We start from the raw sequence: 26,560 nt of genomic DNA on the forward strand, positions 1-26,560 counted from the left end.
TAGCAAAATGTCACTATAACGCAGTCCTTAGTTACATAATTGTGTTTTAAATTAAATTTGAGTTTCTTATATGTCCTTCACTTCATTCCGATTGATCCTCAAAAAGAATTTAAATTACTCGTATAAATTAATTGTATTATTAATATTTTGATTATGTATTTATATTCATCAATTTTTAAATAATGATATTTATATTCAGATTTATACGTTTTATTTTTAAAAAAAAATAAAATCGTTATAAAGGAATCTATATTAGAGATTTAGAAGGTACCCAAATGAAATGCAAGACATATAATTGATGTTTGAATTTCTTGTTAAACTTAATAGTCACTTTCAAATCTTGTGTCCAAAAAGGGTGGTTGACCTTTTGTTATCACAATTTGGACTCAAATTAATGAAACACATTCATTTTTTTTAAGCTTAATAAACTCCACATTAATATAGGACAATTTTGCAATTATCACATCGTAGTCAAATATACCAAGATACGATAATGTAGTGGTGAACAAAAATATCCTCGAATTTACCATCAAAAGTTATGATAAGGTGATACGTGTCCTTCATTTTGAATCAAAAATTTTAAATCTGCTTCCGAAAAATGAAATTCATCTTGATATAGCAATTCACCACCAGCAATAGCGATTAATATTGACATAATGAAAGTAAGTATACGTCGATCAGTTAAACATTTGAAAGTATTATTGATGATCAAAGACTATATATATTAATTAAAAAAAGAATTATTAATTATGTTTTAATAGATAAATTGAAAAAAATTACAGTATACTGATGCTTGACAATAAAACACTTTGAAAAATCCATATGATAGGAAACTTTTTGTTGCAGTTGGAAAGATAAGAAATATCACTCTTATTAATATGGAGATTGAAGTGGAGTATGAAAATTAGGCGCGAAATGAGTTTTTTTTAATGCAAATTCAAATTAATCGATCCTCAAAAATAAATACCAAATACAAAATGAGAAAAAAAATTCTAGATTTCCACCAATTTCAATTTTGTATACAAAATTTGAGATAAATATATCCAATAGAAATTTTCTTTTAACAAGTCTATAATATACATTTTCCTTTAGAAAAATTGTTCAATAAAATAAAATTACACGTTTAAAGGACTCAAGAAATCTATTCAAGTGACTATACAAATGAAATAACTTGTTTTTTTTGTACTTATTTATTTCAATTTGTAATTTTTTATGGGACAGATCATTTATAACTTGGTAAGTATTTATTTATTTAATGTTTCTTAAAATAGCAAGGTTGTTATTTGACGTAGACAGAAATTAATGCATTTGTTGACTAAACATGGGCAAGGTTTCTAATTTTAAAATTTTAAAATCGTACCAACCAAATCATTCTATTAAATAACTTTGGCTAATCATATGCTTCAAAAAATTAATAATTTTAATAAAACACCATCAATTGTGAGGAATCAACCTGGGTCGTGGTTGAAATGGTTCAGAATTTCTTCACTCTTAATTAAAAGTCTCAATCTTTGACTTCTAAGAATGAAGAAATCGTGTTGAAAGCGTTTTCCTAAAAATTAAACTCTAAATGTGTGAAATTAAATTTAGTCAAATTTTAATGTGAATATCGAATATCGAATGAAAAAAATTATCATAGGAAAACTTGAGCCGAAGGAATATACAAATACCTAACTTTAGGCTTAAGAAAGCTATTTTTGTAAGTTATGTTTGGTACTCATTATTATAGACAATTGATGATTGTTAGCTACTAACTATGATAGTTAGCTACTTAGCTTCTATCAATTAAAATTAACAATAACGGCGAATTCAAAATTCTCACTAAATAAAATATTTTTAAAAAATACATGAAAAGCCAACAAACTTTAGCATCTATTTTATATGATAAAATATTTTAACCTTTTATATATAATATAATTTCTTGATAAAGAAAATTTGATTGAACTCTCTACGTCCCCCCTAAATCATCCATGTTATTAATTAAGCATAACAAAATGACTTTCTAGCTAGAAACTCTTAACGAAATATTTGAATTTAATTACAAGATCACCTTTATAATTATTTTTTTTCAAAATTTATTGAAATTTGTGTTTTCAACTCAAGTAGAGAGTATTATGATTTAATCAGAGAAAGGTTAACCAATGATTGATACTAATCATATTCATTTCTTGATCTCTTACTTTATTAATTAGTTGATAATGATTCATTTAAAGGTATAAATTCTCTACTATTTATTAACACGAGTACCTACCAACTATGAAAATCGATAGATGTATAATTTTCAAATTATTTGAGGTGTTTTGTCAACAAAATTAAGTACAAGGAGAAATGTGATTTCAAAATTCAAACTAGTGGGGGCTCTTCATTCATTTCCTATTAGGAGAAAATAAATTTGGTATTGCCAATTAAATTTTGTAAATAGTGTTGCTGCATTTAAAAAAAAAGAGTATAAATTAGTTATGGTTGATTTATGTAAATGTCCCTTTTTAGGTCATCACGTAGATATTATACTTATTTCTAAAACTTGTGCCAATATAGCCTTTGGAGAAAAATATAATATTAGATTGTCGTCTAAGTCTATAATGTTTTGAGCGTGGTCTAACGTTTTCATTATTTTTTATATGACTTTTTTATTAGTATTTTTTTTTTCAAACTAGCTTTGAAATGCTTTACTTGAGTCGGGAGTCTATCGAAAATAGTCTCTCTACCTTTACAATGTAAGGGTAAGATTTGCGTACACAACACCCTCTCCAGACCCCACTTATGAAATCACATTAGTACACGAAAGGTCTAACGTTTTGACATAAGTTATTTAGTTTTGTTCAACAAGATGTGTATTTTTACTATAGTCTAAAATGTCCATGAGTTATAAGAGAAATAAAAAGATGATCATTTCTTAAACATTTATTTGGGCTTCCTCCTAAGCCCAGAACAATTTTGTGTTTTCAAGTGTTGGGCCTGAAGTCACTCCAGATCCATCATCTTCCTGGTGGACCATCTTTTGGTTGTTCTTACAAATTGAAATTTAAACCCAAGATGAAATATTTATTTGTCCATCTTACAAAATGAAATATTTATGAGATTTGTATATTTCTTATTGTTTATTTTATTCCATATTTGTACCATATCGAAGGGGACCGTTGGAGTAACTGGTAAAGTTGCTGTAAAAAAAAGTTGGTCTGCACCTATTTTTTTAAAAAAATTTATAAACTGCTTAAAAATAAGTCAATCCAAACAGGCTAACAGTGGTAGATACAGATAGGGCTACATTTGTTGGGGTAATGCAAATGATTGCCCCCTTCCCGATTCTTTTAGACTAATAGAGTGATTTAAAAGGGTTCTTTTCATCTACGATCACTTGGAGTGAAGGGTTAATATTGACCCTCTTAACTCTCAACTATGTGTTGTGCCTTCTTAAAAATTAATGGAAAAAATTGACAATTTGGAGAAAAATGACAATGCGTTGTATACCATCTTGCTCTTTGTCATTTGAAGACAAAAAAAAAGAGAAGAATTTGTGACAATGTTCGTGAAGAAATTAGGGTAATTTTTTTGATAAATGATCACTACGAAACAAATTCAATAGAATTTAATTGATCCTATTTTTTTGACGTTAAGGTGAAAAACTGAATTAAGAATTCTCTTTCTTCAATCAACTGTTCACGAGAATATGATCTTATCCTGTCTTAAATAGGAAGGTATCCTACTTGAAACAATTCCAAGCTTATAGGAATTATTTTGGAATAGTAGACTAATCTCACAAGCAAATTGAAGACACATGAGGCTATACTTTGATTCCCTTGCCTAATTTAGGATCTCCTAGCTATATCTTGATTCAAAATTTTCCAAATCAAACAATAGAATATTAACAAGAATAATCAACTTTTTAGTAAAGGATTGCCTATTAAGGCTTCTCTTATCCTTAAGAATATAAAAAGTGTTGAAATGACATTGATGAATTGCTAATACCATATACAAATAGTTCTTGAATATTTTTTTTCCATGCAGTTGTCACTAATTATTGTGTAGTTTATTATACTACAAAAAAATAATAAGATGTAATATAGACATGAAGGGAATCAAAGAAAGGGATGGAAGGCTAACATAGTCTTAATAAAAATAAACAATTCTTACTTCAAAAATTATAACATTGATATATAATTTTGAATTAGGTATTCACCTTAGGGTCACGACTATTTCAAATTCGCATTGTGTAAGATTCATTAAAGGGAAAGCGCTACATACCTACCACAATTTTTCTTGTACCTATGGCTTGAATTCCAAACTTCTAATTAGGTGGAGGAATCATATTCATTCCATCATAACCCTTGGTGGTTTAATCTTCTTCAACATTATTAATCTAAAGATGCTCTTAATTTTTGATTAATTATCTAGGAATTGAATATTCAGGTCCCACTTGTGGGATTACATAAACTCTCTAATCCGTATGTGTACACAGTAGCAGATTCAGGATTTTCATGCAAGGGTTCAAAAAATAAAAATATAAATGTCACACCTACCAAGAATTGAACCTACAAATTAGGGATAGTATTTGTGGCCCAAGTTGCACAATGTAGTACCATTGGGCTATCTCTCTTCTTTGATTTAGGTGGTTCGAAATTAATATATGTACAAAAACATAGAAAATCTATCATATATATAGTGTAATTTTTTGTCGAGGAGGTTCGGGTGAACCCGACACCCATGTAGGTCTGCCCATGTGCTTACATACTATCCTCTTCAGATTTCACCTATGGACTACATTGGATAAGTTGTTGTATATTATCCTTGTCAGATTCAATGAGATTAGACTGAGTATGTTGTTGTTACATTGAAAATCGAGAAAATTTTCAAAAATAAAAATAAAAATAAGAAGTGATAATTTATAAACCTTTTGACTATGTGGCCACTTTCCCACTTTTAAACATTAATTGTTTGATGCAAAGGGAAACAAGAGAAAGAGTTGGATTTTACATACAAAGAACTTTTTTAAGACAGTCACAAGACATCCCTGAAAAAACTCTCTGCTTTTTAATTGCATTTTCATGAGCCTTCTTCTTCTTTACTACTATCAATTTTACTTTTTTCCATTTCTGTTTCTTGTAACTTGTTATAACTCTTCATGGAGTTTTTTCTTTTTTGGAGATTAACTTTTATTTGATAAACTTCACTTCTATTTAACTCTTTTTTTTCCCCTTTTGGAATCCATGTTTCTTGAATCACTTCATGCATTTCTTGAAATCAATGCAAACATCCAGAAGAAGAACACCCTTTGAGAAAAGTTCCTATCTTGACACTTTTCAAGTGAAAAATATTTGATCTTTTTAACCAATTTTTCTTTTGTTGTTTCTTGTAACTTGTTGAAAGTCTTGATGGATTTTTTTCTTCTTTGGAGATTAACTCATCTTTCCTTCTTTTTTCACAGATACATGAATAAAGTTCACTTCTTTTTAACTTATTCCTTTTGAAGTCCATGTTTCTTGAATTAGTTCATGCATTTCTTGAAATCCAAAAACACAAACACCCTTTGAAAGTGTCTCTATTTTGGCAATTTCCAACATCTTTCTTTTGGCTAAAAAAAGATTAGATTTGATCTTTACCCAATGTTTGGTTTATGTCAAATGGTTACTTCTTGTTAACACTTCCCAACATCTTGATAAAGACTTGATCTATAACCAACATTTGGTCTTCATTTAAATGGCTACTTCTTGTTAACACTTTCCAACATCCTTTTAGGCTGAAACAAGTAAAAAAGATTTGATTTTTAACCAACATATGGTTTCCATTTTTATGGCTACTTCTTGTTAACACTTCCCAACATCCTTTTAGGCTGAAGCAAGTGAAAAAGATTTGATCTTCAACCAACTATTGGTCTCCGTCTTAATGGCAACTTCTTGTTAACACTTGCCAACATCTTTCTAGCCTGAAACAAGTGAAAAAGACTTGATCTGTAACCAAGAATTGGTTTCTATTTCAACTTTTCAATGGCTACATCTTGTTTCAATCCGTTTAGGCTGAGAAGATCAAGGAGAAAACCGTTATCAGTTCCATCCTCCTCCTCAAGAACACAGTGGAATTCATCCAATATAGAAACAATGGAGAAGAAAAGATTTGATAGTTTGGAGTCATGGTCAATGATATTGGAATCTGATAATGTTGAGACTTGGGAAACTTCAAAGGAGGATCAAAAAGAAGAATGGACAGCTGATTTATCTCAGCTTTTTATTGGTAATAAATTTGCCTCAGGTGCACATAGCAGGATTTATAGAGGGATTTACAAGCAGAGAGCAGTAGCTGTGAAAATGGTGAGGATTCCAACTCATAAGGAGGAGACTAGAGCTAAGCTTGAACAACAGTTCAAGTCTGAAGTTGCTTTGCTTTCTAGACTCTATCATCCCAATATAGTTCAGGTCAAATTCCTTTACTTATATACCATTAATTCTTATTTATGTGACGTAGTTTGACTCGATATAGAGTTTAAGATAGAAAGGAAGAGTCTTGAAACTTGTGGTCTAAAACGTGTTGTAACATTTGTGTGGATGTATGTCTTTTGAAACTTGCATTCTTAAATATGTCGTAATATTAGTGTGGTTGTAAGAGTTTTGAAACTTGTAGTCTTAAACATCTCATAATACTAGTATGACTATAAGACTTCTGAAAGTTGTGGTCTAAAATGTGTGGGAACATTTGTGTGGTCAAGTGTTATGAAACTCATCATCTTAAACAAGTAATAACGTTTGTGTAGATAATAAGACTTTTGATACTCATTGTCTTAAATAAGTTGTACCGTTTGTGTGGCCGTAAGTATTCTGAAATTTGTAGTCTTAAACATATCATAACATTAGTGAAACCATAAGACTTTTGAAATTTGTGGTCTAAAATGTGTCGTAACATTTGTATAGCTGTAAGTGTTTTGAAATTCGACATCTTAAACATGTAACAACGTTTGTGTAAAATGGAAAGTTTAAAGTTAAATTGTTTAATGTTTCATCTTTTTCGGAACATAATAAAAAGGAAATGCTGACACTGGAACAGAGTGAGTATAACATTTACTTGTCGTCTTCCGGTTGAAACTTGAAAGCACAATCAGAACCTACAAATTCACAAGTAAAGGTTTTTAGATGATTATTTAAGAAAGAATCATAGTTGAATTGAAATATTTTTATTTTTGGCATAATACATAAACAGATACTTAAAATTAATTTGAATTGGCAAATAAATACTCCAACTCAGAGAGTGCACGTCTAACCACCTCAACTTGATTTCAATTAGTAACTAAATACTCCAACTCGTCCCACTCTGTCTCGTATACAGCCGATGTTGAGGTGTCTAGATGATTGTTCAACTGATACACTGAGATGAGTTGAAGTATCTAAATGTACATACTCAAAATTGAAGTATTTATTTGTCATCTAACTAAGTTTGAGTGTCCTTTTTGTATTATGCTTTTTTTGTTTCAATTTAAAGTTTCTCTATAGCACTTGGTACATTCACATCTAGTATATTTTTTTGTTTCCAAGTATAAAGGAGCATGATTTGCCTTTTTAATATTTTTCCTGTTCAGTTTCAGAGAAGTTGCTCAAGACCTATTTGTAGAAAGTTCACAGAGAACATTGTCACACAGTAGTTATATTCAACATGAAAATTTAATAAATTTGATGTAGCTTCAGCAAATTAAACCATAGCATTTATGTTGCTTGGAATCTTCAAAAATATTGTCGGTTAGTGTGTGTTGGTCCATCCAAAAGTTATGCATTTTTAGAGCATCTGACACGGGTGCAGTAACATTTTTGGAGGATCCGAGCAACATAGCGAGTTATAAATGCTTGCTAATGAGTCCAATTTTTCTTACTAAAATATCTCTTGTTTATCTTACAGTTCATCGCCGCATGTAAGAAACCTCCTGTATACTGTATCATCACAGAGTACATGTCACAAGGAACTCTGAGGATGTACCTCAACAAGAAAGAGCCATACTCACTCTCAACAGAAACAATTCTGAGGTTAGCCCTCGATATATCACGAGGAATGGAGTATCTTCATTCACAAGGGGTGATCCATAGAGACCTGAAATCGAGTAATTTACTCTTAAATGATGAGATGCGAGTTAAGGTTGCAGATTTTGGCACGTCGTGTCTTGAAACACAATGCAGAGAGGCCAAAGGTAATATGGGAACGTATCGATGGATGGCACCAGAGATGATCAAGGAGAAATCTTATACGCGGAAAGTTGATGTTTACAGTTTCGGGATTGTGTTGTGGGAACTCACAACAGCTTTGTTACCATTTCAAGGAATGACACCAGTTCAGGCTGCTTTTGCTGTTGCTGAAAAGGTTTGCTTAATTCAAAACTCAATTATTATTTTCCATATTATGACTTCATAGTTGATTTTGTGTTTTTAGATTAATTGAAATTGGCAAATTGACCTGTTTCTTGAGCTAGGCCAAGTAGCCAAGGGTGCAAATTGCCTTTGTTAAATGTTACTTCTTGCGGAGGTGGATTCAGAATTTGAACTTAATGAATTCGAGTTCAAAATTCTTTTGAATAAGGTATTAGTGTTGGATAGTTTATGTTCCTAGAAGCACAAAAAACACTGAGAAAAGTCTCAACCAAATGTATGAGAAGTAGAATTGACTTCAACATTACATCAGAAGTTTTTTCCTTACCTAGGACCCGGTGGAGGACGTAGATAATAAGTTAGGGGTTCAACCGAACCCAACATTTTTGACACGGAGCTTAGATATATATATATGTTACATTTTGATACCATAATTCTAAAGTTATAGCAGGTTGAGTAGTAAGAATATGAAGATCTAACTCATCGTGCTTAAATCTTGAATCCGCCTACTAGAATCATATTCGTAGTGATAGGCCACCTTTCAGCCAAATGAAAGTCATGACCTTAGTTTCTTTTACTTTTACCTGATTCTTAGATAGACGTGACAGGTTTGAGATTAAGATGTAGTTGGTTGGTTTATTGATTGATTAATGTTCGTTATTTTGAATCTTGAATCTACCTCTGGTAGAACCGTGTTCCTGGTGATGGTCCACCTTTAAGCCAAATGGAAGTCATCCCCATTTTTCAAATGTTTTTCGCGTTTTAAGTTGGTGTCAAGATTACTTGTACTTGATTGATTGATAAATATTTGTTAGTTTGGATCTTGAATCCGCCTATACTAGAACCTTTTCAGCCAAATGGAAGTCTTGGCCTTAGTTTCTTTTACTTTTATCATTACACTAAACATTTCTCAATAGTTTTTCGTATTTAAGCTGGCTCCAACATATTTGAGACTAAGATTTAGTTGATTGATTAACGTTCGTTATTTTGCAGAATGAACGACCACCCATGCCAGCAAGTTGTCAACTCGCGCTTGCACAACTTATAAAGCGTTGCTGGGCAGCTAACCCTTCGAAGAGGCCAGATTTCACATACATTGTATCTGCACTCGAAAAGTACGATGAATGTGTCAAGGAAGGGCTTCCAATGACCCTTCATTCAGGGCTAGTTAGCCGGAACGCCATTATTGAACGCTTGAAAGGTTGTGTATCCATGAGTTCTTCATCTATACCTGTAAATGTCTGAATCTTTTATCAATCAATCAATAATAATTCTTAGTCATTTAATATATCTTTCTAATTGTTCAATAGGTACATTGGTAAATTAATTAACTAGCTACTTGTATAGTGTTTATTTGATGTAACATTGTGTTGAAGAAAAGTCTAACATTATTGTGAATGATCTCATGTAAAATAGAGCCCCTAGGCCACTATTTACGTCTCTGTCTTTGAAAAATAGTCACTATCTTGGAGTTTCAAATTACACAGGTGAAACTCTAGAATTGTCATAGAGTTTAGAGTTTCATCTGTAGAATTTGGAACTCCGTGACAATAATGACTGTTTTTCTACGATAAATTTTAAGAAGTGGTTATTTGTGAATTTTGTTCTCTCTTCATGCATTCACTTTCTTGAACTAATAATTGATAAAGGTTATAGAGTGGTAGGGTTAATTGACTCTTTTGATACACTTTGATAGTGTAAATATTTTCTATATGATCCATGTTGTTTAACCTATTATAAGATTAGTTATCATTTCTATCAAATTATCATTTCTATTAAATCACTAATTAATGTATATCATACAGATTATCTGGAACTAATTTATAAGTGACTCACTTATCAAGTCACTGATTTATTGTATATCGTATAGATTTTCTGTAATTACTTTATAAGTGATATGATCAATGTATTCTCCCATAGTGTAACGGGTGACAGACGTGCTATAATTGACTGAACAAAGGATCGCGATCCTCCAAGGATAAGTTGACCTAAAAACCCATCCTCAATTTAAATTGCAGGCTTCAACTCGCCTGCATTAAGCCAAAATAGTTGATAATCACTGATCCGCTTAATTCATTTTCGGATCTTGTACATACCGTCCGTCACACTAGGGAGACATCTCTTGATGCTTCTTGTACTCAAGATTAATGATGTCATACTTTAAATAACTCTCCTCATTTATGAATAAAAATCACTTTCCTCACACTTATTTTAAATTTCAACTTCATATTATTCGTTCGAACTAATATATAATAATATGAACTTTAATATTATTCTGTAGGACCCAAAATTTTCATCAAAATATATACTCTCCTATATTCTAATATTATAATGGAAAACATTTTCCACTTCTGTCCATAGTACCAAAAACACTAATTTCAACATTTTTCTTGACTTGTTTCATACGTGGAAAGACTCATTCAAACAACCAGTAGATTTAATTTTTACTTAGTCATAATTCACTAATAAGTCAAATAAAGAAAATTAAAAGCCTTTATGACAGTTATGTGTAATATTTGATAATTTGTAGTGATATAGAATATAGACTAATGACCAATTCAAAGATAAAGTCTATGACTATCTCATTTCATTTTAATTACGATATCTTTACTAATGATAAAGATCATGATGATCTTTGATGCTTAATTTTCACCAACTGACATACTAAGCAATTCGAAATAACATTGTATTCCCAAAGTCTAAAATATATTTTATGTATATATAATGCTAAGGTAACCTAAGATAAATTTATAATACTGACATGTTGTAAGGAAATATAATATCATCAAATTGAAGTTTTTTTATTAAAAAAATCCAACATCCAACAATTTGATGATTGTAGGACAAAAAAAGTATTGAAGTTTTTTTTATTAAAAAAATCCAACATCCAATAATTTGATGATTGTAGGACAAAAAAAGTATTTAAAAAATGGAGAAAGGCTTAAAATGCCATCCAGATACTCTTGACGTCAATTTTTTGACTCAAAAATACCTTTATTTTTAACGGTCCATACTCATTAGGTGGATGGGATGGCAATATTGTACCAAATCCCATAGTTTAAGGGTACTTCGGACCCTTATCCGTTAAATAGTAAAATCACTTTCTCACTCTTTCACTTCTTCTCTCTTCCACCTTTTTTCTTATTGGAATCTTGTTCACAATTTTAAATTTTAATTTTTTTAAACTTATGACAAAATAAAGGAGAAAAGGAAAGAAAATAATGAAGACATTCATATAAAAATAATTAGTTCGATAGAAAATAATTTAATAGCATCTTTTATTTTGTGGGTGCCCAAAATTTAAAAATAAACGAATAAAAAACTAACTTTTCGCCTATCCCCGCCCTTACCCCACCACCATCACCAACAACCCAGTGAAATCCCACCATGATAATAATATAAATTAAAAGAATATAAACATCTAGGTTCATTTCAAGTTTGAGTCTCTGATATGCTAATTATGAACAAGAGATTAAAAATGAATCAAAAGAGGGAATGAATAAGGCAATTGGATAATTAACAGAAAAATTCGTGTTAATAAAAAATAATAATATTTTTAAACGGACATTCATGCGCGGATTTTAGATGAATCTCCAGTTATGAGTTAGGTTATAATGAATTGGGTATAATCTAAAATAGGCCAATAGAAATATATCATGAAATTAATATAATTTTTGAATATTATTTTCAAGCGTATCAGGTCAAAATATGAATTATATATGATTTTTGTTATTTATTTGAGAATGATTTGAATTTGGGGACCAATCAAATTAGGTAACATAATAAATAAATATTTAATGATTTTATGTTAGGAGGAGAGTTGTTAAAAATTAGGGCAGATATGAGCCAAAGGGTTAATATCGAAGATATTTTTGAGCCAAAAAATTGACGTCAAAGATATTTATGGGCCGAAAGATGAATGAAGGATAATTTTATACCAATTCGAATAGTTGAAGGGCATTTTAAACCCTTATCTCCTTTTAAAAAAATGGCACATGGCAAGGAGCTATAATACAAATAAATATTTAAAGATATGGTTTTGATTATTTTTATGCAACATTAAATAATTTGATGACGGAATAGGAGTTGAGATCAATATTCTTAGCAAAATAATAGTTTCTTAAAACTGACATATAGCGTGGAATTATAATACTATTAAATTAAATATTGGATTCTGATTATTTTTATTTTATAAAAAAATCAGTCTGATATACAAAATATTTCGCATTTTAACGATGAAAGATAAGAGTCGCGATCAATTTTCTTACCAAAACAATAATTTCTTAAAAATATATAAGATATGGCAAGGAACTATAATACCATTAAATTGAATATTGGGTTCGGGTTATTTTCTTTTATTCAAAATAAAAATAAAAAATCAGTCTCATACACAAAATATCTCACGTTTTGATTATTTTTATTCTAACATCTAATAATTTGATGATGGAGATTGGTGGGAATGGGACTTGATCAAGTTCCTTAACTAAAAAACAGGGACATATAATGAAGAATTATAATATCATTAAATAAGAGGTTTGGTTCTGATAACAATATATAATAATTTGATTATGGAGGGAATAGGAGTTGAGACCAACATTCTTCACCAAACAAAAAATGTGGGGTTTTAATTAAGTAACAATAATTGATCAGTATAATAATGAAAAACTTATAATTATACTAAAATAATTAATTTAATTTAATTAAGATAGTGTTGATGCAGGGAGCAAGTTTGCTGTTAAAGAGAGAGGGGAACATGACCTATCCCAATTTTATTATAAGATAATTAAGATTTTTCTATTATTGATCAATAATTTCATATTTGAGTCCTCGAAAATGAAAAATTCTTTAAAAAGATTGTTTTATAAATATATTTTGCAATGTTGGACTGGTGCCAAATGTAGCACACAATTTTTTGTCCTTGTCATTTTCTCAAGGCTAATAAAAGGTCAATGGAGTACTACTTTTTCAATTTCACAAAAAAAAAAAAAAAATTAAAAGTAATTGTGGCTGACCTATTCTAATTCTTCAAAGATGACAAAAAATTCCATCCTCTTTCATTGGCCATAAATAAGAAAAATTCTCCAACTCTGGTATTTATGGGAATAGGGTAGAGAAAACGTCTCTATTATCTATGAAATTTTGAGTGAAAAAAAGTAAAAGAATGAGTTCATTATCACTCTCTTGTTGTAAAAAAAGTCGAAAAAAATAAATGTTTATGAAATTCACTTTTACTGTATCTTGCCTATAAAAAGATATCGTATCTGCAATACAAAATACACTCAACTTTCTCTTTTTCACTTACTATATTTTCTTCTTATTAATTTATTAAGTTAATTTGTTTTATAATATCCTTTCTAAATTTATATTTAAGCGAAAAAAGTAAAGGAACGTGTCCATTAATTATGAAGCTCTAAACGTCTGTCACTCTAAATCTATATTTAAGTGGAAAAAAAGAGAGTAGAGAGGTCATGTCTACTATTTAATTAATTTTGAACGGTGCATCACTGTTTAAATCTATATTTAAATGGGAAAAAAAGTAGAGAAATGAATTCATTAAACTCACCTTCAAGAATTTCTCTATTATCAAATAAATAAACACAATCACCTAATATTCCATTTTTTCAAGAATGTAAAACATATAACTAAAGATTTAACACTTCTCTTTGTTTTCTATTTTTTTTTTTGAATTTATAAGCAGTAAAATTCCAACACAATGTATCTCCTTTACAAAATATTTCCTCGTATAGAAGCAAACTCACTTTTTCATTTTTGGTTTATTTGTCATCTCAATTACTCCATAGATAGTCTCTTAAGGAAAAGAAGAAAATTAAAAGGAAGTTCTAACTAAGCATTAATAAGACAATATGAAGACAGAATAAAATTAAAAGTAAACATTCAAAAAGGACCATATTTTACATTGTTAAGAAGGTATTTACAGAACCCAAAAAATTAAAAATTAAAATTAAAATTAAAATAAAAAGGGAACACAGAAAAGTAAGAAACAACAAAACTTCTATAGAAGTGAAAAATGAGCAAAATCATGCATAAGGGTCGCAACAGAATGATAATTACTCCTTTATTCTTAATCAGGATTTCAGATACGAGTTTTGTATATGAAATCTCTATTATTAGGGAGCACTTAGCTCCAATATGAGACTTTAGGCACAAATTTATATTTCATCAGACCCAATACGAGTATCGAACATCAGATGAAAAAAAAAACATCCGTGAGAATTGAAGTGAAGTAGTAAATATTCCTAATCCTTAACCAGAATTTTGTTCAAATACGAGCTCTGAGTATGAAATCTTCTTTAGACTTTCACGCGCGAATTCATATTTCGTGGAATCCCAATATAAATAACGAACACTAAGAAAAAACAACCTAGATTGTCCCAATATTACCTTAAAAAAAAAATCAGACATGCCAAACACTCCAAATACTTTCACCAAGAAAACTCACAAATCTTCTAACAGACCCTAATTCCTCTTCTCTATTACCATCATAACTTCTTGAATTTTCCTCTAAACATTCAAATTCACAAATTTCAGAATTTTTCTCAACTCCACAAGAACCTCTGTTCTTATTCCTCCTCTGTTTCTTGTTTTTTCCCTTTTTTTTCTCCAACCCCATATTTTCAAAAGCATCAATAATCTCATGAATAAGTTGATGGTTTGGAGATGAATCCCATTTCACCCAATAACTCATATAACAATTAAAACAATAACAACTTTTGTTGTTGTTGTTGTTGTGAATAGTACAGTTTCCAAGATTGTTGGAGAAATTACTAGAAGAACAGGAAATAAAATATGACAAGATTTGTTTGTCTTCTTGAGATAAAGATGATGTTAGTGTCAAGATTGTATTTGGTAATAAAGAAAGTTGGTCTGGTAATATTAATGGTTGAGTAATTGGATCAACTGTGGATTTTCTATAAAGATTGTTCTTCATAGTTATATTTTCAAATTGAAAATATTAATGGGGGAAAAGGAAGAAAATAGAAAGAAATGAGTTTTTTTTTGTGTGTGTGGTTGAAGAGTTGATGAGGTCTAAGTTTTATAGAAGTTGATGACAATTTTTTGGGGGATTTTATAGTGAATGAATGATGATAGGATTTGGGGATATGTTCACATGTGGACAAGAATTGACTTGTCATAATATTTGTGGCTTAGTTTGAATTTATTATTTTTTTTTAATTTAAATTTAATTAAAGTCATTATCATATCAAATAAAAATAAGTTAAATATATAAATAATAATAATCAACATGAAAGTTATTTAATGATACTAAATCCTATTTGGCATTAGTAGATATCACCTATATGAATCTTATTCTTCCATCATATTATATCTTTACCGAAGTTTGTAGTAATTTCAAGAATTTGTAAATCTTCTGAGATAATTCTCTTTCATGTAATTTTAAATCTCTCTCATGATTTTTTACACTTTCACTCACTATAGTTTCACCAATGCATCGTAGGTACGAACATGACAATCATTTCAAACCACCTTCTCTCATTTTATATTCAATGAGTGCTACTTGTACCTTCTAGCGACTATTGCCATTTCTCATCTTATGATCAGATATGATCATGAATGAACGCACATCCATCTTAGTATTCACGTTTCCGCAACACTCATCTTGTGAATATATTGAACTTTAGCGGTCCAGCAAAAGTCAAAACAAGAAATGTAGTAGATGATGTCCATAGTTAACTAATAGTAACTTTGCAACATTAAGCAAAATTCATTGCATAAACAATATGGATACAAAATGTGCCACGACCACAATTCAACAGCAGATACTGAGCTAAAGTATTGATGGAATAAGATACAAATCCAGCACCATAGGGACATTTAAGAATTGTTTTAAAGAGAAGCTTTGATTCAGGATTCAAGTAAGTCAACTCATCTTTGCTTGCTGAACGGCCAAGACCAGGGTAAGCCTAAATAAATAAACCTGGGGAGAGTAGCCGACCCCAACTTGCTTGGAATTGAGGTGTAGTAGTTGTTGTCGTAGATATTTATGTTTCCACATGAACAAGAAGCAACACCGTGTATATTACCTACTAATCGAGGACCATATGGTCTGATGCTGCAGCATGATACCCCTCAATTGTCCGCTTCATATCATCAAACTGAGAAATGACATACTCTAGTTTCTTGCAACAGATCTCGTTTGATATTCTTGGTACATAGTCACACTTCTCGAAAGGACGATATTCACATGCACTTTTGATTTCTTCTCGAAGTGTGACCTGAATGTCCTGTTGTAATTGGTAAAATATCATCCATTTAGTTCTCAAACTGAGCTAGTTCAATCAGATCTCAAGTTACAGACATCATTTCCGGACAAAAGATAATGTTAAACTGGCCATGACAACAGCAGACTAGCTAGCTCGCAACGTAAAAGTTCACAAACCAAGCCAGAATTGTCCATTTTTACCTTGTATACATGGAACAAAATTTCAAATTTAATACTAAACAGCAAATCAATACACATAAAAGGAGGACCAAAAAAACAGTACATAAACATGAGAATAGTCATCGAATCATACATTCAAATGCCAGGAGCGACAACAAGAAAGTTTAATGGCTTCTTATTACACATTTAAATGGTTTTCTTTCCAGTTTCTTACAAAGATTTCAAGAATATCCAGGTGCAAAGAAGTAAAGAATGTCCTAACCTTGATTAGTTGCATGAACTCACTGCAATGGTTGTTAATAAGCTCCTTCCTGGGGCCGCTCGGATTTGCCATTTCATCCATTACACCTCCTGCTAGCTCCAGAACTCTGACTATCCTCTGCAAACATGTTAGGAAGATACAGCAACAGATGATATGTGTCAGTACTGTTTCAGTTACATTTTTTTTATTAAGAAAAGTGATTACTGATTCCCCATTGAAAATTAAGATCATCATTTCCTCATCAAGTTACAATTAGTTGCCTTTGCACTTGACATGCTACATCATCCCACGTTTTAATCTGAAGAAAACCAAAGACTAGGAAACAAAAGAGATGCTGTTTCCACTAGACCAGAGAAGATTCGTGTCAGAAGATATTAAGGGCATATGACAGCATGATCTAGAAAACAATTTGATTTCCCAACTGTTGAAGGTCAGCCAGGAGTTTGTGGAAGATACTTAATGAGCCAGACAGGAAGAAAAGAACCAATAGAAGCACAAGTTTGAATAGCCCTTTCAGACCCTATTCTCGGTCCACAACCTCTTTCATTTATTCATCATTGTCGTCATCAACACTATTCCCATCTTCATTCTCTGACTTCGAGTTATGTTTTTTTCTGGCTGATTTGAGGGGTCATGAGCTTGCTGCAATGGCCCTTGATCATCATTAGATTTTTCGGAATTAAGAGAACTGTTTTGTTTGAATCCCACAGCATTGTCATCCTATCCTCTCACGGTTTCTTGATGGAGGAAGATCCCACGGCACCTATATGGCTATTAGTTTAGATAATTCGGCCTAGGGGAGTGGTAATTAGCCAGAGGATCAAATGGCTTATAGGAGGAATAAAAAATATAGTTGTTATATTGACCATTGTGAGATTCAGACGCATAATTGTAGGAAGAAATAGTTATTCTTCAAGAACAATGAGAAGTTGAATTTACTGAACTCGTTTTAGACCCAAGATTTGAGGCTTTGTGAGGGTGGCTTTCACAAGAGCTAAATGTCTCATTCCTTTAAGCCAGAATTTGCTTTCTTGGAAGCTGCAGATATAGGCGGGTGACATGAAATTCTTAGTCATGGTTTTCTGGCCAAGCAGTTCTTGTTCTCGTTCATTTCTCTTGTCCCAGAAAGCGAAGGATCCGGAACTCCAGAAGGCTTAGGAGAGCTCGATGGTGGAGTCCGTTTCCGAGGCGTAACATCATCCATATATCTTCAAGCTTGTCTATGTGTTTCACCCAATCAATGAAATATGGATTTCACCAAAATTTAGAAAGCACTCTCCTCTTTCTCTTTCTTTCTTGAAACATTTTGGTATACATGATAGGAGAGCAAGTACAAGGACTCGGGTAAGGAAGCAATAATATTTTAGTATCAGTTACTGAAATCAGAACTTGAAAGTAATTTGATGAAAAAGATGCAAATGTAGCAGCTACTGAAATCAACCCATCTTAAGTCTATAATTCTGTAAAACATTTACCTTCTCAACATTTTGCAGCCGCTGCAATGAAGTATTCTGGCTTTGCGAATCCATGGTATTCTGAGGGAAGTTGTCAGGACAGGTGAAAAAGATTACTGAATTCCAACGCCAAAGAGCGAGCTAGATGTGGAGAAATTAAACAGAATCTAGAAAACCTGATTCAGTGCAGTTTTCAGAGATTTAGGTTCTGAGGTCTCTGCAGTCAAAATTAAGGAACAATCAGAAACCTAAACCTTCTGTAATCAATCGGAAAATAGAAGAGAACCTACGTCTAATAAGTATTATGTCCATTAAACTTACCACCCTATACTCTTCCAAGGTACGGGTTTCGCCAAAATCAACAATTTCCGTCCAAACCCTATATTTGTCTTAAGAAATCTATTTTAATATTTATAAATTATCAATTTAGAACCCAATAACTTGGGATTGTTTGGTTGATGGGATAAGAGATCATTTTATCCTACGTTTCGTTGGCAGGTTACGAGATAACAATTTCATGGGATATGTACTAAAATGGTGAGATTATCTATCCCATGGGAAATTCTTGTCTATCCTATCCCCATACCAAACGATCAAGGACTAGATTCTTGAACTTATAAACTTCAAATCCTAGCTCCGCCTTTACCCCCAAGACCTGCTGATTATCATACAAGTAATCCTACCATTTCACTGTCTTCCTCTTGCATTTCTGCAAAGTGGCTATTTCCTTCCACACTCAAACCCATTGTCGGACTTGATTAATCACCCTTTGCTGTTCAAACTGAATGGTTTCGTTTTTTTTGTAATTTTCTAATTGTTTTGAAGTCTTATAAGTTGAATTAATCAAAAAATCATTTTTTCTCCTTCTATCTCGTAGTAGCCAGCCATTCACTCGAAACTGCTCCGAGCTTTTTCGAGTCTTTCAGTAGCCCCGAGCATGAGATCTGCAATACCTCACTAATTATTTAACTTCTCAGTTCCAAATTTCTCCTACACTCTCAAAAATCTCACCAATTTCATATTCCATTTACTTCATCAAATCTTTGTTCATCTTCTCTCTTTTCCAATTTTTGGGGAAATTCATCACTCATAACTTTGGCTGCTTAATTGCATCACCTACAATACCTTTCTCTCCTAATTTCAATAATTTTCTCAGTAATTTGTTCATAAATCTATAACCGAAAATCACTCAATATACATAACTGGGAAAAGGAAACAAAAAAAAAACGGCGAGTGTCTGTTATCGTCATCTACAAGTGAGAAATCAATCATACGTTACCTTAGACGGCGGAGATAATTAGTGGCAGAAGAAAGGTAGTCACCGGTCGGTCGGACGGAGATGGATTTTGCTCGGAGTTATGTGAGCCGCATAATAGTAGTATAAGTTACAGTAACTTGGGGCTTGGAATTAAAAGAGAATTATCTCAACAAATTTTAAAAATTAGCTAAAAGGACTTTTTATTAATCAGTGATAATGACACATATTTTAAGAATATATAAAAACTTTTAATTTATAAAAGACCTCCTCTCTTTTTTTTCGTGTCCCTCATCCATCCCTCAGCCCCATCCTCCCCTAACTTCTCATCCTCCACGTCATCATCGCCTCCAAACAACTAGCAGATGTTTAAATATTTGCCTAAATAATTAATAAATGTTTTCATATCTCGATCTCTAAAACAATTAGCAAATATTTTTATATTTCTCCAAATAACTAGCTGATATTTAAAATATTGTAATTATTTTAACTAAAGAATCATAAAAAACACTTAAACAACTTAGGGTTGTTTAAATATCTTCTGGTTGTTTGAACTAAACAACTTTTGATTGTTTAAACAATTTTTTGTTGTTTAAATAACTTCTGTTGTTTGAACTAAACAACTTAGGGTTGTTTAAATAATATCTCTTGGTTGCTTGAACAACTCCTGTTTATATTAACAACATATCCTCTCTTCTCTTCTCTTTTCATCAATTTTTTTTATAATTTTCACAATCAAATCGGAGTGAAAAAATTGGAGAAAAAAAAAAGAAGAGAGGAGAGGAGAACAGATAAAATTGAATAAAGAAGAATGAATTGAAAAAAGAAAAGAGAAGAGAGGAGAACAGAGAAAATGAATAAAGGAGAAAGAATTGGAGAAAAGAAAAGAGAGGAGAGGAGAGGAGAACAAAGAAAATGAATAAAGGAGAAAGAATTGGAGAAAAGAGAAGAGAGGAGAGGAGAGGAGAACAGCGTTTAAAAAAATGGGGGGATTGAATGGAATTTAGGATTTTATTAAAAGTTTTTGATCTTTTAATTTTTACCCTAAACTTTTAAATATTCTAATTCAACCCCATCTCTTCATAATTAACCCCTAATTAAATCTTTATAACAAAAGAAAAGGAAAAAGAAATAGAAATCCTATATCCTTCATTCCACTCTCAAATATTCCTTTTACCTCATTTTCTCCAGTAACTTATATGTTTAAAACTGTTAAAAAAATAAATGTCAATTAGGCGTGTTGAGTACGGATCATAATGGATTGAAATAATAATTGGATCAACTCAAATTAGTTTGGGTCAAAAATGGATTATGTAATGGGTTATATAACTGGTTAAGACCCAATCCAACCCAAATTAGTTTGGGTCAAAATGGATTAGGTTAAAATAAGTTAGGTAATGAATTATATAACGGATTAAGATCCAATCCAACCCAATTTTTACTAAGCTTAACTGTTTAATTTGTTGTTTTAAACTATTTTAGTACCTAATAAAATTATTTTTTTCTTTATTATGGCTATATATAACATATCAAATTGAAAAAAAAAATTAAAACATTTTTTAACAAAATTTCTCATGAACAAAATCGGGTTATATATCAACCCAATTTTTTATGGGTTGAAATGGATTTGGTTGAAATGAGTTGAGCTAATGAATGAGCGGGTCAATAACCAATCCAAATTTAAACGGGTTGGGTTGAGTTGGGCGGGTTGGGTTTGATTTTGCTACCCCTATAAAGTTGTTTTCAACTTATAAGCCGCTTAAAATAAGTCCATCCAAACAAATTCAATTATTTATTGAGGCTTATTTTAAGCACAAAAAAACTTTAAATTAACTAATCAAACACTCAAAATAGTTGAAAACAACTTATAAGTCAATCCAAACGAGCTCTTATTAAATTGACTTGTAATAATTTTTGGGGTAAATATTTAAAATGCCTGTGCCAAATTAAGTTGATTTCTCTCGATTTATGATTTTTTAAACTTTATTTATTTCCATTTATGAATGATTGTGGTGTTTGGATCAGTTTTTGCATATCTGAATTAATTTCACGAGTATAAGTAACTTTGTCCACCAGAAAAAGAATCACCTAGTATTTTTCCGCTAGAATGATTTTTTAAACTTATATAGGACGTTTCATTTACATAGAAATTTATGAAGAGAATTTATCGAAATAATTTCTCCATCTTTCAAGATAGGGATAAGGTTCTTTAACATGCTACTCTCACAAATATATGTTGTTGTATGTAGGAACTTCAAACAGACATGAAATTTTTATAATCACTAATCAATTGTCACCTTCTTTTTTTCTTTGTAAGCCATAATTTTGAGATGCACAAAAGTTATATAACCTTTTTAGTGAAATTTTTGTACATTGTCATCATAATGAAATAAAATAGTTGATGTTAGCTAACTCCAATTAGAAGATTGGGAGAATTTCTCCGTAGAAAGTGCTTCCCCGAATCTTACGCGAATTTGAATCAGCCAAAAATGAGTCAGACAGATATATTTGGGAATCTAGATGGTTAGACATAATTCATGTAAGCACTGAGTACATCAAACACTGGAAGCATTGGTCATTTCTAATGTGATTTTTTTATAACCGAGAAATCAAGCTTCTTGTCTGAAGCAAGGTTCGAACCCTTAGTGAGTTCAATCCTCTACTATTCTCTATTTAAATACCAAGCTTCTTGTCTGAAGCAAGGTTCGAACCCTTAACATGCACCTAACCGACACCTCACACATTGTGCTCTAGCACTTCAATGTGATAGAACAACATTAAAGTTTTCTGCTATAGTTCCCAGAAAAATTGAATCCTCTACAAAGTAAACACAATAGCTTCTGAATACAATTACATTAAGCCAGTGTCATATGAAGACACAGGCTGTTTAGTCATCACTCAACTGATACAGGCAACATTTTTGGCTTGGTGCTCCGGGAGTTCACTTGCCTGACCTATTTTTGAGTCGGAATTGGTTTCATCGCAAACTTTCTAGCCCAAAGACAAGTCCAAAGTCCTTTCATTTAAGTCCTGTCGTTCTGGAGGTTTTCTCTTTGGAGCCTGAAAGATAAAAACTCAATTTAGACATTCGTGCACATTATCTCATGTTCATTGTTTAGACTCATGAAATCTGGATTGTGTTTCTAGCCAGACAACTGGAGTGCATAACCAGATACAGTTCAAAAAGAAGAAAAAACGAGGGAGGGAAAGAGAAACCATTTAGAAATGAAAATGCAAACAGCAAATAACCATGCTACCTTTTTCTTTAATCTCTTTTCCTTCAAGTCTAGTTTTTCACAAATTCATACAGCAGTCTCAAAATTTTGAAGTACCTGATTCTCTTCCATGGGCACGTCATTGATGTCAGGTTTTTCATCAAAACCATCCGCCTGCGATGTTGGCTCCTCACTATTTGTGTCACTCTCAAATGGTTTAATATCATCCTCAGCTTGTTCTGATACATCATTCTTTTGTTCTTCAAGCATGTTAATCTATGTCAACCATTTTCAGAAAAAATGAAAAAGTATACTCGCACAGCACAGACCAATCCTATTATCTTTACTGACATACAAGAAGCAATCCACTTAAAGGAAAGAAATATTAAAAAAATTGGCACAGTGCATATTACTTTGGTATAGATCAAGTACGCTTCACCACCAGAATACGGACAATGCATAACTCACACAATTAGCTGTAGCAGATTAGATTTGGCATTGCCTCTTTATATCCACCAGGCAATAAGGCATACTGGGAATGTCCATAATTCCAACTATGACATTCTAATACTTATTAAAATCCTTGGCTCAGCTACTGTCTTGCTAATCTCCTCATTAACACAACAAACAAATCAGTGGCATGAGAACCACCACATAATCACATAAGGAAGTCTAATAGTAATTCTGTTTTATCAGTAGGATATCTTAAGTATACTTCTCAGCCTTCTGTCATGTTTGGATCTGCACAACGGAAAAGGGGAAAATAGAAATGGAAAGGAATGAATGAATTGGTCTTACATAGATTAGTCAAACTAAAGTAGGAGGAAACGAAGGGAGATTATACTTCTCGAGGAGATAAAAATGAAATTTCTTTGGTGCCATAGAGAGGGAAAAATGGTTGTCAATAAAAGCTTGTACTTCACTACCATATAGAAGTCAAAAAATATTCATGCCACCAACAATTCTATGATTATTGTGCCACAGTGGATTTTGAAGATTTTACAGTTTGTTCCCCAATTTATGAAGAGATCCATATTCTATATATCAACTTAAAGAGCTCTGATATTACCACATTTCAGGACATAATAGCTAAATCTGTGCTTCATGTTTATTTGGAAAACTATGCATATCAGTTCTACAGCTTTGCACTTTTGCAAGCTCACTATAGAAGGTAAGAACATATCCCTTATGTCCAACCAATCTATATATCTATATGAAGTTGAGCATAGACTCGGTGATATGGCATCTCTCTATGCCCAACATTCCTATTTATCTTTTTTCTTATTTTTCTTGCATTTATTACTCATTCTTTTCATTTAATTATTTTTTGAAAATTCCAAATTTCATTATTAAAGGAGAAGCCATTACTGGAGAGTCCAACAATCACTATCAATAGCCACAGCTGTTACTTAAGACAACGCCTATCAGAAGCCCAGAAATATTTGTCGGGTTTTATGTTTGTGTTCTTATTCTACTTGTCTTTTTTTTTTAACCCATATTTCTCTCTTCTTTGTCATTAAATCTAGAATTGTTATGCTTTATTAGAATGGTAGTTTTAAGTTTTCAACATTTATATCCTAAACTTTTATTTCTTTGGTAGAAACAATTATTTAGACTAAATGTAGGATTACTGTCCATACCTTTATTTTACTTATCTACGTCAAATTTTTGGACTTCTCATTTTTCTTCCATTAAATTTACAATTTTTTGTATTTGTAAGGGAATCTTTTCCACAGCCGCATGCAACGCGGGCAGATACACTGTTAGTATCTAGAAGCAAAGACAGATCCAACATTTAAGTCACTGCAAGCTATTTGATCGAGATTCGAAATACCCTTCCTCTAGGCCACCTTCCTTCAGAGGTTAGCCTGATTGTGATCTTACACTTCCCTTATCTTTCTTTTATTGATCCAACCAATACCTATTTCCTCTTGCTTCACACGTCCGAGCCTTTACCTCGTAGAAAATCCTGCTTAGGAAGCTATCTAGTGTATCACTATGCCTACTACTCTCTCAAGACAATGGTTGAACTTATCAGGTCGAATTGAAACCAATGTGTGATGTTGCAAACACAACTCCAAACGTCACACATCTGCTGCTTTAACTTCTGATAATTGGGTGGCACTCACGAGATCTAGCTAACGCAAGAAACTTCATGTCCACTCCAGTTTACTACAGTCTCATGACCTTAATCGAAACACTCTGTCCGCCAATGCTAATCAGTTCTTCCAGACCCAACTATAAACCAGAACCCTAAACACCTAGTTCATTTCTTCGAAAAAATCTGATCTTTTCCAGAATACATCCCACAAAAAGAAAAAAAAACATTAAAGCTGGTTCAAATTGCACAATATTGAAGAATGCTTATATGTTATATACAATACACAGCGCCAATTTGGACTATTCAGGCTGGTAGGTTCGTTATACCGGATGTTATAGCAAAAAAATATATACATACACACAATACATACAAATTTGGGATTAAAAGAAGTAAAATTAGTCAGATTAGTACCGGAATGTACTTGAATTTGCGTTTAGGTGGTTCCTCCATCGAAACGACGTCGTCTTTAGCGGAGTTGTCAGTATTGTTCTGGCTCGGTGTAACTGGTATCCACTTGAAAAGCAAGAGATGAGAAACGTTACTGCCGTTAACTCCGCCGTTAGCAGTGGTTCTACCGTGGTTATTCCCGGAGCTGGGCGGCGTTCCGTGGATCCATTTCTTCTTCCACCTACGAACCGGACCAGTAAATACAGTTGTTGGTGCGTACCTAGCTGATGACCGGCCGAGCCTGGCACCTACTCCATCCATTTACGACGGCGAACCGGTGTTATCTCGGCAGCTAATTGTTTCTTCTCCGATCAGTCGTTTATCCTTTTTGATATTCTAATGGAATTTTTTTTCCTTTTTGTGAAGTGCTTAGCTGGGGAGCAAAATAAACAGTTTTGCTATTTTGATGTAAAGAAAATAAATCTAAACTATAGCATTTGTTTTTTTTACGTACTTAAATTATTGTTATATTTTTGTAAATTTCATACGTCAATTATTACTTTGTATTTAAACACCTGTAATATTGAGTTGATCTAACACACATTTATTATTGCTTAAAAATAAATATTTGATAAATTTAATACAAAAAGAATAATAATGGGAGGTGATAATTTTTTTATCATTATGGCATCGAGTTATTTTCCCCTGGGACCTTCCCTAAGCGGAGTTTAAACATCAAATTTAGAATAAATTGGTGTGGTTCTTTTACGCTTAAAACACCAAAATATTGAATCATGAACAAAGAATGACATGCGAGAAAAAACATAATCGTCCTTCTTCCCAAAACGACTTTAAGGATATTCCTCAATGCCCACGGCTACTCATGGAATGTGAGAATCAAATGATTAATCATCGTTTTTTAAAAAAAAGTTATTTTAACAATCGTATAATATTTATTCGTTCTTTTTTCTTAAATAAATTATTAGAACTTCATTTGGATTCGCTCTATCACACATAAGCTCAAGCTCTTGCATATAAGACAAAACTTATAGTCAATTAAACAAGTTCATCATGTTGAAATATCTAAAAGTCTTATAAGTAAAACTATTTTGTTGTCCACAACTT

General features: G+C 31.8%; 4 protein-coding genes across 5 annotated transcripts; 1 reads left to right on the plus strand and 3 right to left on the minus strand.

The window, feature by feature from the left end:
- Positions 1 to 5,106: 5,106 nt before the first annotated feature.
- On the plus strand, positions 5,107 to 9,833 carry LOC129870529 (serine/threonine/tyrosine-protein kinase HT1-like). The gene is made up of 3 exons (XM_055945341.1): positions 5,107 to 6,410; positions 7,879 to 8,334; positions 9,333 to 9,833. Exons 1-3 carry the CDS (start codon positions 5,985 to 5,987, stop codon positions 9,582 to 9,584), a joined length of 1,134 nt encoding a protein of 377 aa, XP_055801316.1. The 5' UTR covers positions 5,107 to 5,984; the 3' UTR covers positions 9,585 to 9,833.
- A 4,565-nt stretch (positions 9,834 to 14,398) lies between these two features.
- On the minus strand, positions 14,399 to 15,380 carry LOC129870796 (uncharacterized). Its single transcript, XM_055945657.1, has one exon. It carries the CDS (start codon positions 15,286 to 15,288, stop codon positions 14,755 to 14,757), a length of 534 nt encoding a protein of 177 aa, XP_055801632.1. The 5' UTR covers positions 15,289 to 15,380; the 3' UTR covers positions 14,399 to 14,754.
- Positions 15,381 to 16,063: 683 nt separating this feature from the next.
- Positions 16,064 to 19,898, minus strand: LOC129871124 (mediator of RNA polymerase II transcription subunit 11). Of its 2 annotated transcripts, none has more exons than XM_055946003.1 (4): positions 19,757 to 19,898; positions 18,499 to 18,694; positions 17,024 to 17,140; positions 16,064 to 16,603 (listed from the first exon to the last, which is right to left on the minus strand). In XM_055946003.1, exons 2-4 carry the CDS (start codon positions 18,550 to 18,552, stop codon positions 16,406 to 16,408), a joined length of 369 nt encoding a protein of 122 aa, XP_055801978.1. In that variant the 5' UTR covers positions 18,553 to 18,694; positions 19,757 to 19,898; the 3' UTR covers positions 16,064 to 16,405. The 2 variants fall into 2 exon arrangements, with proteins under 2 accessions (XP_055801978.1, XP_055801979.1); XM_055946004.1 differs by having other exon boundaries at positions 18,499 to 18,653; positions 19,757 to 19,891.
- A 2,341-nt stretch (positions 19,899 to 22,239) lies between these two features.
- LOC129871293 (uncharacterized) lies at positions 22,240 to 25,912 on the minus strand. The gene is made up of 3 exons (XM_055946198.1): positions 25,460 to 25,912; positions 23,065 to 23,223; positions 22,240 to 22,792 (listed from the first exon to the last, which is right to left on the minus strand). The coding sequence occupies exons 1-3, from the start codon at positions 25,754 to 25,756 to the stop codon at positions 22,724 to 22,726; spliced, it is 525 nt and encodes a 174-aa protein (XP_055802173.1). The 5' UTR covers positions 25,757 to 25,912; the 3' UTR covers positions 22,240 to 22,723.
- Positions 25,913 to 26,560: the final 648 nt, after the last annotated feature.

Source organism: Solanum dulcamara, chromosome 10 (assembly GCF_947179165.1).
Source record: "Solanum dulcamara chromosome 10, daSolDulc1.2, whole genome shotgun sequence".
Classification (NCBI taxonomy): Eukaryota; Viridiplantae; Streptophyta; class Magnoliopsida; order Solanales; family Solanaceae; genus Solanum; species Solanum dulcamara.

What these genes read in the sequence shown, in the direction of transcription:
- LOC129870796 (XM_055945657.1), bottom strand. Translation starts at nt 15,288, where the DNA reads ATGAAGAACAATCTTTATAGAAAATCCACAGTTGATCCAATTACTCAA.
- LOC129871293 (XM_055946198.1), bottom strand. Translation starts at nt 25,756, where the DNA reads ATGGATGGAGTAGGTGCCAGGCTCGGCCGGTCATCAGCTAGGTACGCA. An exon ending in GCAAATTCAAGTACATTCCG is followed by an intron (nt 23,224 to 25,459) that starts GTACTAATCTGA and finishes TGGTTGACATAG; the next exon opens with ATTAACATGCTTGAAGAACA. An exon ending in TGCCCATGGAAGAGAATCAG is followed by an intron (nt 22,793 to 23,064) that starts GTACTTCAAAAT and finishes TTTATCTTTCAG; the next exon opens with GCTCCAAAGAGAAAACCTCC.
- LOC129871124 (XM_055946003.1), bottom strand. Translation starts at nt 18,552, where the DNA reads ATGGATTCGCAAAGCCAGAATACTTCATTGCAGCGGCTGCAAAATGTT. An exon ending in GGCTGCAAAATGTTGAGAAG is followed by an intron (nt 17,141 to 18,498) that starts GTAAATGTTTTA and finishes ACATGTTTGCAG; the next exon opens with AGGATAGTCAGAGTTCTGGA. An exon ending in AGTTCATGCAACTAATCAAG is followed by an intron (nt 16,604 to 17,023) that starts GTTAGGACATTC and finishes CAATTACAACAG; the next exon opens with GACATTCAGGTCACACTTCG.
- LOC129870529 (XM_055945341.1), top strand. Translation starts at nt 5,985, where the DNA reads ATGGCTACATCTTGTTTCAATCCGTTTAGGCTGAGAAGATCAAGGAGA. An exon ending in ATCATCCCAATATAGTTCAG is followed by an intron (nt 6,411 to 7,878) that starts GTCAAATTCCTT and finishes TTTATCTTACAG; the next exon opens with TTCATCGCCGCATGTAAGAA. An exon ending in CTTTTGCTGTTGCTGAAAAG is followed by an intron (nt 8,335 to 9,332) that starts GTTTGCTTAATT and finishes GTTATTTTGCAG; the next exon opens with AATGAACGACCACCCATGCC.